This window comes from Nematolebias whitei, chromosome 7, assembly GCF_014905685.2.
Source record: "Nematolebias whitei isolate Nwh7 chromosome 7, NemWhi1, whole genome shotgun sequence".
Lineage (NCBI taxonomy): Eukaryota > Metazoa > Chordata > Actinopteri > Cyprinodontiformes > Rivulidae > Nematolebias > Nematolebias whitei.
The window spans coordinates 311130-323071 of NC_056504.1; the positions used below are offsets into that span (position 1 = coordinate 311130).

The following is an 11942-nucleotide window of genomic DNA, read 5'->3' on the forward strand; positions in this document are numbered from 1 at the left end:
ATCAGGCAGGACACCTCCCTTCAACCTGCCCCCCAACATCAGGCAGGACACCTCCCTTCAACCTGCCCCCCAACATCAGGCAGGCCACCTCCCTTCAACCTGCCCCCCAACATCAGGCAGGACACCTCCCTTCCTCACTTCAAGTCTCTGCTAAAAACACATCTGTTCTCTCAGGCATTTCACACAGTGTAAATTGATTTAGTGTTTTTTGTTCTGTGATCCTGTGTTTTAAATGATTTTTATTAATTCTTCAGTTTTTATTTTTATTAGTGTATTGTATTTTTTTCTCTTTAATTTTACACCCATTGATTGTTGTTGTTGTTGTTGTTAAGCACTTTGATAACAGGTTCTGTTTTAAATGTGCTCTATAAATAAAGTTGACTTGACTTATTAAGCAAACGTTCAACTGAGACATGCCTTTGATATAATTTTGAGCAAACAAATAATTGTTTTTATGTGGCTATCCTGATAAATTTGCATAGCGACTCGTCACGTGCACGTCTTTACTTCTGCGTATCGGTTTTTGAAATACAGCTGATTTGACCATCAAAGTGCATTTATTAAGCAGAAGTTAGACTGAAACATACATTTACTATAATTTTGAACAAACAAATAAACGTTTTTAGGTGTTAATTGTGTTACATTTCGAAGAAATGCGGAGGCTCATCCCTCTGCGTGTGCCTGCCGCTTCCGGGAATAGGCTTTTGAAATACAGCTGACTTGACCATCAAAGTGCATTTATTAAGCAAAAGTTAGACTGAGACACACCTTTATTATAATTTCAAGCAAACAAATAATTGTTTTTAAATGTTAATCTTATTAAATTTTTGTTAAAGTCCTCCTGTGTACATTCCCACGGCCACCGTTTGGCAGCCCATCGGTTTTTGGCACAACACAGTTCCACATTTCCGGGTTGTCAGCGGTGATGCATAACAAATGCGACACGTCATTGGTGACGCATAATAGATGCGACGTATACGGCGAAGCAACATATTTATGGATTTTTTTCACGTTAGACAAATACGGACTGATGCAACTTATAGGGCAGTGCGACGTGTCCCCCGGAAAATATGGTATAATAAAGTCAAGTTTTTTGTTTTGAAATTTGTTTAATTTATAATTGTAGCCACTTTTACCCATTACATGATACCTGTAATCAAGCCTGCATGCCTTACTACTCTGGTGCCATCTAGTGGCTGAAAATGGTAGTGTTCAATTTTTACAGTCAGAATGAATGAATGAAAAAGGTCATATCTCAGCCAAAATTTGGTTTATAAATATGGGAGAAAAAAAAATCCAGAAATACGTCGTTTCAGCCTTTAAGTCGCGGGGCATGCAAATTATGCAAAAAAACTGTGACTTATACAGTGAAAAATATGGTATTTCATGTTGCTGTTTTCATTCATACTCATCTGCTCACACAGACTCATGTTCGTGTTGCTGTTCGGCGTATTGTTTTTGTACTACTAGTGCTTAGTGTATTTTTTGTTAACGTTTTTCTTAGGTCATATCTTAGATCTTATTACTGTTTTTCTTTTACATTTTAATAATTTTGCTGGACGTGGCTGGGACCCTGTGTACACAATTTCGTTCTACCACATGTGCCACATGTGGTGTGAATGACAAATAAAGAACCTTGAAATGAGTTTCCTCAGCAGGGTAGCTGGACTCTCCATTAGAAATAGGGTGAGAAGTTCAGTTCTCTGAGAGAGACTCGAAGTAGAACCGCTGCTCCTCCACATCGAGGAGCCAGTTAAGGTGGTTCAGGCATCTGGTAAGGATGCCCCCGGACGCCTCCCTAGGGAGGTGTTTCGGGCATGTCCGACTGGGAGGAGACTCCGGGGAAGACCCAGGACATGCTGGAGAGACTATGTCTCTCGGTTGGCCTGGGAACACCTTGGGGTCCCCCCAGAAGAGCTGGAAGAGGTGGATGTGGAAAGAGATGTCTGGGCCTTCCTGCTCAAGATGCTGCCCTCGCGACCCGACTTCGGAACAAGTGGAAGATAATGAATGGATGGATGTTTCCAAAAAATTTTATGTATAGTAACAGGACTTCTATTTTGTAGTTGAAGATGTTTTGTTTTTCAGCTGGGAAGATTTATGTTTCAAAATAGGAAAGTGTGGAGTTCACAGCTTTAGCCTGCATGAGACTATTCTTCTCAAGTGCTTTGTTTCTTAAAATTAGTTGGGTTTGCCATGTCCTTGATGACTGAGAATCCACACCAGCATACAATCTATCCACTGGTTCATGAAATATTTTGCTGACCAAAAAACAAACACACAACGGTAAAAATGTTATATAAAGAAAATGAAAAGAAATAACATGAAATAAGAGTGTAACAATTCATACATGTCTGTCAGTCATCTTACCAGACACTGCTGACAGGGACCTTGGTTTTGGTTGAACTCTGGGGCTTTTGGGAAATATTTTTTCAATTTGATCCAAACTTCAGTAGATACCAGCTTTCGTTCTGTCTCCAAAATATTCAGGCCTCCTACGGTGAGAACAGAAATTGTACAGTGCATCTATCTGCAAGAGGAATAATTAGCCTAAACTTGTTGAAAGGTACTGCAAAAATTATTATTAATGCTGAAGTTTGAAAATACCATGACTGCAGACAAGGTCTTCATTGAAAGTCTTCATTTCATCCTCTGCACCCTCCGAGAGATTTGAATGAAACTCTACAATCAAAGTAGCAAAATGTTGATACAATCCAGACAAACAAAAGGCTGAAAATTTACGTGTCAATCAAAAGCCGAGTACCTTGAAAATTCAAGCTTCATGAAGGTATATCTTATAATAAATGGAAATAGACCGCACTTATATAGCACCTTTCTATCTTATCAAGATACTCAAAGCGCTTTACAACACAATCTGTGCCTCATTTACCCATTCATACTGCACTCTACTAGATCTATACCAAGACTAATCAGTACTTTATCACATTCATACACCGACGGGACACACATTAGAGGCAATGAGGTGTTAAGTGTCTTGCCCAGGAACACTTCATCATGTGACTGCTGCTGAAATCGAACCCCCAACTGTCCCATTGGAGGACGAATGCTCTAACCACTCAGCCACAGCTGCCCAAGAATATCAAAAAACAAACAAAGTATTAATAAAATGAGACTTTGTAGACTTTGATATCATTATCTGTTAGGAATACAAACAAGTACAAGTTTTTTCATATAATTTTTGAAAATTTCTTAAGTTGAAATAAACATGTCAAATTTTATCATGAATTTAGGCCAAATATAGAGAAATAAAAGTGGACTTTTCAGCTGCTAAGTGTGTCCTCCATGAGATTTTGATGGTTATTTAAAAACACAATTAGTGACAGAAGCAGCTACTTGTAGCCAACCCATTCACCAGGAATTTCACAATATTTCAGTTGGAAGCAAAAAGTTATGGAAAAGCGATGGGAGTGTAAAGTGTTTTTTTAAGTGTTTGCTATGAAATATTTGAAAATTGTTATTTAAAGACAACAATCCATTTTAATCAGCCTTTTTAGTGTCATGAAGTGGATATCATAAAGTGTTCTTTTAAACTAGGGCTGGGCAATATGGACCAGAATTAATATCTCAATATTTTAAGATGAATGGCGATATACGATATATATCTCGATATTTTTTCTTTCCGTAAAATAATAACAAAAACATATTTCAGAATCAAAGCTTAGTCCCAAATCCCACTTGTCACACAGGCACCTTTATTAACAAACGGCATGTACACTGCACAAAATAAATGTCTCAAAAATAAAATAGTTTTTTTCTGCATAACAAAACCAAAATACTGCTGTGCACTTTAAATTTAAACAGAAAACATACAGCGCAAATGAGCAAATGAAAATGAGAGCAAATGAAGAGGTGACTATCTTTAAAAAGTCTGATTCTAATTAAGTTTATTCCTTCAACCTTTAATAACCTTTATTAACAAAGCTGTTAGAAAGCCCACACTGTTGTGTAGTTGGCTTCTTTACTGAGCTCCGTTCTGTTTGGTTATGGCTTGTTTCATTCAGAATTTAATAGTCCCTATGCTCTTGAATGCACCGTGGCTTTCAACACTAGTGAACGCACCACTCTTGTAAAGTGCAGAGCTCAGTTGGAGATTTTTATCTCTCTTGACATGGCCTTGTTTTTCAAGCTTGTTTGTGCTTTACTGGTTTACTAATGTGTCTAAATACCAGAAGAAACAGCAAATAAATCATCCTATATGGTGTTAAGATATTTATCTAGACTGGTCCTGGGGTTTTGACCTGCTCAGAGATGGGATTATAATGAAATTACAATAGAATAGAATAGAAACAGCCTTTATTGTCCCACGGATGGGAAATTCCAGTGTATCTGCAGCAACAGATAAAAAGATAAAAATATTTCACACAAAAGTTCCTAAATGTTAATAAACAATACAATATATAAGAAATAAGATAAACAATATCAGTAATAAAGTTCAATATGTATTGGAGCATTGATAAGGACAGACTATTGACAGCACAGTGTTACAGGCAGAGTGTGTTTCAGCAGAGGTCAGCATGTATTTAATCCTTGTTGAGTTTGTTGGAGCAGTGATGGTTGTAGAGTCTAACAGCTGCTGGAGGAAGGACCTGCTGGAGGAAGGACCTGCGGTGACGCTCCTTTGTGCATTTAGGAGCAGGAACCTGTCACTGAACGAGCTCTCCAGTTCAGCAGCAGCTTCATGGGGTGGGAGACGTTGTCCAGCAATGATGTTATTTTAGCTGGAGTCCTTCTGTCTCCCACCACCTGCACTGGGTCGAGGGGGCGTCCAAGCACCGAGCTGGTCTTCTTGATGAGCTTATCTAGTTGTTTCTTCTCAGCTGATGATAAGCTGCTGCTCCAACACACAACACCATAGAAGATGGCTGATGCCACTACCGAGTCAAAGCAGGTCTTCAGGAGCACCCCCTGCACTCCAAAACACCTCGGTCTCCTCAGCAGGTAGAGTCTGCTCTGACCCTTCCTGTAAAGTGCATCAGTGTTGTGAGACCAGTCCAGTTTATTGTTCAGGTGAACACCCAGGTACTTGTAAGAGTCCATGATCTCGATGTTCACACCCTGGATGTTCACCAGGGTCAGTGAAGTGGACCTGTGCCTGTGGAAATCCACCACCAGCTCCTTAGTTTTAGCAGCGTTGATCAGGAGCTGGTTCTGCTGGCACCAGTCCACCAAGTCTTGAGTCCGCTGTCTGTCCTCTGAGTCGTCCTCACTTGTGATGAGGCCGACTGTGGCAGAGTCATCAGAGAACTTCTGTTCAGCACAGTTCCCTGTGATCCCTGAAATTATGACCCGGTTCTGACTGGGTTAAACTGGACCAGCAACTCTAAAAAGAGTCTCCCTGGGATTCAATGTCCGTCAAGGAATGGAGTTTATTTCTGCTTGCCACATCACGTAGAAAGGCTTTTGAAGCACCGTCTCATATTTCCATACACATCAGAACCACATAAGATCCATTGAGATCACACTTAGTCACGCCCCCTCATACACTGACAGGTTGAGCTCCCCTTCTGTGAAGGAGGAGTCTAGGACCCTATAAATGAGTAATGACACGGGACATCTGCCCTTCTTCCGGTTCCTGCTCGTGTCGAACTGTCCCGGAGAGACCAGTGCTGTAAATTGTAACCTTTTCCTGCCTTGATTTAATATAATTGATAAAACTTAATTGACGTCTCCTTGATTTATTGTTAGTGTGGGTTACTGCTTCTGAGGGAGGTTCGAGCCGGGGGAGCAACGTGGGCTGGAGGTAGGTTTCCAGGTCCGGTGACCCGCAGCCAGACCCCATCTTTAACAGCTTGATGCCTTAAACGCCGGTCTCCCGTCTTTAGAAGTGGTAGCTCGTTTCTTATTGTTTAATCGTAATATAGCGGCAGGTGACCGATTCTGCACAGACTGAGCCGGCTATTTATCATCTATGATGTAAGCAGAAAGCCTGTTAAGTCGAATTTCTGCGTGTCCCTTAAGGACAAACAGTCTGTCCTGATTTCGATCTTTGTGCACACAGTTTAGTGAACAAAAAGGCAATAGAATGTTACAGTATAATACGTGATTTTGTGAATGTATTTACTGGAAGTAAAAGTTTATATACGTGGCATTTTTTGCCGGGGTGCACGTGGGAGCGGACCAGAAACGTTAGCAACTTACTAACCGAAAGTAGTCCGAGAGCATTATAAACACGCGAAACACTATTTTTTCCCTAAAAATAAGAATCGTCCAGCTGATTTAAAGCCCGTGCATAAACTTTTGTTTGATTTTAGATTAAATTAAACAAACGGCCTGACTGGAGGTTTAAAGCCCCGCGTGAAAATTATAACGCCATTTATGCAGACGGTAAAATCTTTATGAGAAGCGTGCGCAGTCCGAAGATGTTCCGGGCGTAATTGCCCGTCGCTGTTTACTAGAAACGCATTAAAACGTGAACATCGGGAAAAACGTTAAGAGGTGCGGGTCGTCTGACAGTTCGAAAAAACTACTGAGTTTTGGGTGCCTGTGGAGAGCTTTGCTAATTCTCTGAAAGAAGTTGTCGGCCCAGGGATCCTGTTTTTGTGTTAGTCCCCTTGAGGTCTGCGGCTGGACGCAGACTGATCAAAGAGCACAGCAATGAACGACGTATTGGTAATAGCAGTGCTTATTGAAACGGGAGGATCTTTAAAATATACACCTATAATACAAGGTATGAAGTCCAAGAGTGAAATGCACAGGTCCAGGAGAGACCTGTAGAACATTGTGAAGTTGTTAAGAGTAGTAATAGGGTCAGGTTAGTTTTTAGAGTAGGCAGTTGAGGGCCATTTAGAAATGTTGTTTTAAAGGAAAAGAGGTAAAATGTGTTGTATATATGTCTACAGCCTTGAAAAGCTGATAATATATAAGGAATAAGGTGTCTATGTGTGTGGTGTTCCTAAGTGTGTTCTTAAGTTAAAACTGACACTAGTCAAAACAAAAATGTGTACGTGATGTGAAAGTGATATGAAAGAAGGGTGTCCATGGTGCGTGTCCTGGGAGGAGTGATTGTCAAGTTTTCACTGTCGATCTAACAAACTATGAGATAAATTCTAAGTTGATCTTGGACTAAATTATGACTTTTGAACTAGTCTTACTAATAGCTTTCTGCAGGTGGTGTGTTTGGTGGTACTAGGGGCCCCCACCAGACTGCCACACAGCTTAGCTAGAAACTGTAGCATCAACAGCCACCTAGTACAAGGTCACTTAATAACAGCAAATGCACTCGGGCGTATAGAGCCAAAGGTGGAGGAACAAAGGCCGGCATTCCACATCAAGCAGACAATTGGTAAGTGACCTTTTTATATTAACATAAATTTATATAACTAACTTTTCAAGACCAACAGGTATAGTTCAAACTGGCAGCCCAGACAGAAAACAGAAATCTCTGCACTCAAGTTGATGTGACACAATTCATGATATAAGTAACGACAACTGATTTTTCTATAATGTAGATAAACAAAATATTAGAGGTTTTGGCTAATGAATTCAGCTAGAATATTGTTTAAAAAAAATGAGCGAAAACCTTGCGAGCTAATTGACTTCTAAATCACTTAAAATGTTCAGTGACAGAGTTACAGGCAGATTAAATCAAATCTATAGCAGTGTTTTTATTTAAGGTAACATTTTTACAAGTGCTAACGGAATGTGCGATATGGCATAAAATTCATATCACGATATGTTTTGTGAAGGGTGGTGATAACGATATATATCGCAATATGTTTTGGGTATAAAACTTGATAGGAATTTTTCAAAAAGCATAGGGTGTCCTTTTGCTATCATATAATTTGAATTAAGAAAATTCCACTACTAGGTCCAGAGAGTTTTTAAATAATAAACAAATCAAGTATTAGGCTTCTTGCTTGTAGTGCAAAACAGTGCAAAAGATATCAAATGTAGTTTTAACCATATGTTTTAAACAAAAGAATATGTTGTTAACAGTTTCCAGTCTCACTTAATAAATGAACAGCAACAGAGCAGCATTTTACACTGAAACACTTCACCCTCCAACCCTCTAGTTGGCGCCTCCTTCTGCTTTAATGGAGAGCTGACACAAAATGAGTCTGTGGCTTTGATTTAACTTTCGATGAAAAACCCCCCAAAACTTTCGACGGAACACAGCGTTTTGCGCATGCGTCAGAATACGGCAACACTACGGCAAGCCAGCTGTAGTTAGCTTGTAGCTTCGCTACTTAGCTCTTGAAGAAAAGACTTTAACGCCACTTGTGCATAGTTTTCAGCTAAAAAAAGTAACGATTAAATCTGACAGCTCTGATTTTTCACTTGAACACCACTTATGCACAGTTTTCAACAAAAAAAAGTAACGATTAAACTGACAACTCTGATTTTACTTCAGACACAGCATTACTGCGGTTAGCCGGTAGAAGACAGATCTCTATCGTAGGATAAATTTCTATCGTTTCTACCGTGTACCGTTTATATCACGCATTCCTAGTGCTAACATAGTTGGAATACACTATTTTTTACCTATTTTTAAATGAATACTAACAGAACATATATAATAATGAATTTTAACAACTACTACCATGATTTAAGACATAGCATTTTTAGAGTGATGTAGTATAATTCATTCAACCTTTATTTAGACAGGTAAATCCCATTGAGCCTCGAGAACTCATTTACAAGAGAGACCTGATTTCAACAAAGAAAGATGACAACAAGGGACAACAGCAACAACAATAAACAGTTGTAAAAAGCCATACTCCAGTTTTGTTTTTTTAACAAACAGGATGGCTAAAAATAAAAAAGTAAAAAGAAAAGAAAAGTAACAAAAAACAGCTAGATTCTAAGGCGAATGTAGAAAACTAAAAACAGGAACATGTCTGTATTGGTCCCTGCCAGGAGTCCAACAGATTCTTAAAGCCACTTAGAGAGGTCAAGGTCGAGAGCTTCAGGTCTTTTCGTAAGATATTCCAGGAAACAGGAGCGGAGTAGGAGAAGGCCCTTTTGTCTAGTTTAGTCCTCACTGAGGGAACACTGCAGGTAATGATGTCCTGAGTGCACACTGTAGCTGCACTCACACAGAGACATTAAGGAGGAGATGTATGAAGGCAGCAGACCAAGAAGTGATTTAAAGATGAAAATGTACCAGTGAGAGAGTCTGCGTGAAGTTAATGATGTCCAATTAACCAGTGAATACTGGGTGCAGTGGTGAGTACGATAATCACAGCCAGTTATGAATCTTAGTGCACCATGATAGACAGCATCCGACACTGCAGCATCCAACATCTGCAGGGTTCTTGTAGGAGTGTTCATGTAAATAATGTCACCGTAATCAATGGAGGGAAGGAAAGTCACAGATACAAGGTGTTTCCTAGCATTCAGGGTTAGACGGTATCTGTTTGTTTCTGAAAAAGAAACCCAGTTTAACTTTCAGTTTCTTTACCAAGTTTTCCACATGGAGCTTAAAAGAGAGATGTGAGTCGACCAAGATACCCAAATATGTATAGGAATCAACAAACTCCAGTGGTGGGATGTAACTAAGTACAGATACTTCGTTACTGTACTTAAGTACATTTTTCATGTATCTGTACTTTAATTAAGTAGAGTTAAATGTGGGTACTTTATATTTTTACTCCACTACATACATATATATACATACATATATATACATACACATATAAACACATATATACATACACATATATACATATATATACATACACATATATACATACATACACACATATATACAAACATATATATACATACATATATATACATATACATACATATATACATATATATACATACATATATATATATACATATATGCCAAGATGGCCGCGCTCAGAGCAGTTGCAGCTTCACAGGCTCCCGGTACCATCCCAGTTTTTAGAAGTTTTGATATTGACTCTGTGCCTGACTCCGCGCGATTTATGCGTGTGAACTATAGCCGAACCGAACTGATGAGAATAGGAGCGGATTTGCCACGAAATATAGCAGAAATCAGCAACAAACTCAAAACTACGCTCGGCAGAATGCAGATCTTAAAGTCATCTACCTGGAAGCTGCAGCAGAGGCGTTCCAGCGGGCAGAAGAGGAAGCGCTGCTTCCGGCTTAAGAGGAGAGGATGCCGGGCGGGGGTTATGGTGAGGCTACGAGCTAACACTTGTCTGCTTTCCGATAAGCGAAAGGTAACCACTGGAATTAGTGATAAGCACCTTTGCTTGCAGCCTCTCCTCCAAGGGGTCCGGGAGTTTACTTCAGCGCCATGGTATTACCAGCAGCTTTCTAAAATAACCTCATTAAGGCTGCGACGAGGTGATTCATCCAGAATATTAACGACCTTAAATCCGTGAGTCACACCCTGATCTCACTCTGTACCTCGATCCTTCAAGCAGCCGGGATGGATCTTCTGGTCCAGAGAAACTCGCGTTGTGGCCGCTCACCTCTCACTTTAGCGTTGCAATTGTTAACCGTTCTGGTAATCTTTAGGGCCCTGGAAACGGGCTCAAGGATGTTGTTTATCAGCTAGGAAACCTTTACAAAAACCTCCTATTGTTGGTGTTGATAATTGAACCAAGCATTACCATGTATTTAATTGATAAAAATGAAATAATAGTCCAGATTTGTACATTTTGCTTTGCTTTTAATCAATAATTTGCGCAGGGGTACAGCAACAGGCACGATTTTATAATGATTAAATTTTCATGAGTACATAGGATACACTTTCCTCCCTAACATGGTGGTGACTGCTATCTGTGAAACTCTAAACCTCAAGAGCCCTTGAAGGGTTTTACAGATACTACCTTCACAGAGACCTTTCACAACTCAAGCCAAAAGATATTTTCTCTCAACTCTCTCATGAACCAGAAACACCTTCGAGCAAATCTTACCAGTAACCAATTTAGTACTCCCAAATTTATTCTGTATGCTGTTCTTCCAATCTGATGAAATAATTTAATTAGAGCAGAGTAAGAATGAGGTCGTCCGCTTACCATGATTTAGGTATGCCCCTTAGTGGGACACTGGTGGGGGTAAGGGCAAATCTCCTGTTCCCTAGGGGAGGGATACAGGCCAACCTCTGTAGCAAGTGCAACTATTTCCAAATTAGAAGATCAGAGTTTGGACGGGCCCAGGTCATGCTTTTTTAGAAGTAGGAATCTCATCCAGTTTGACGAAAGAAAACTTACATCCAATCCCATTGTCAGTGAAGAAAAGAGTTAATTTCCATCATCGTCTCAAAACTGGTAAAATCCAATCTTCTTTTTGGGCTCCTTCTGATCCTGATGGGCTGCTCCTTGCCTGTAATTCTCTCTGCTCAGCTCCTCAGCTCAACTCCGACTTGCATTGACCAAGCTTTGTTCTGGTCAGTCTGTATTTAAAGACTTATTCATCCCTCCTTCTCTTAAGGAGGGGTTATGGAAAATTACATCATCTCTTTTCCAGTAACTTCTGTGCTGTTTTGCACCTCAACCGGTTTAGACCAGATTTCTGGGACTTTCCAAAACTTGTTTTGCTCAAATGATGAGTCATCATGAGAGGAGTTGTGTTTAAACCTTGTGACTTTCTGGTACTTTCCAGAACTTGTTTTTTGCTCAAAGATGAGTCATCATGAGACGAGTTGTGTTTAAACCTTGTGACTTTCTGGTACTTTCCAGAACTTGTTGTTCTGTTACATGAGGCCTTTTTACCATCTCACACAATCATACAAAGGATTTATACAATGTCTTAAAAATTAATATATATCAGTTGATTATGTGTTGATTATTTAGTAAAACAGTTTGGTTACACATTATTAAAACAGTAAAACTTTGGTTACACATTATTAAGACAGTAAAACCTTGGTTACACATCATCATTCTTAGCTGTTGCCGAGGAGAACTTCTGATCAGGCTTCATTTTTCTTAAAAGCTGGTGGCCTGTCCATGTACCACCACTACAGACACCTGGTTTATTGACAC

General features: G+C 39.7%; 1 protein-coding gene across 1 annotated transcript in view; it reads right to left on the reverse strand.

Moving 5' to 3' along the window:
* Positions 1 to 11942, reverse strand: part of usp48 (ubiquitin specific peptidase 48) — a gene marked incomplete at its 5' end in the record, with an annotated part of 242914 nt that overhangs the window by 84801 nt on the left and 146171 nt on the right. The window contains 2 exon segments of the mRNA XM_037678534.1: positions 2371 to 2495; positions 2608 to 2682. Coding sequence (XP_037534462.1) covers positions 2371 to 2495; positions 2608 to 2682 — 200 coding nt within the window.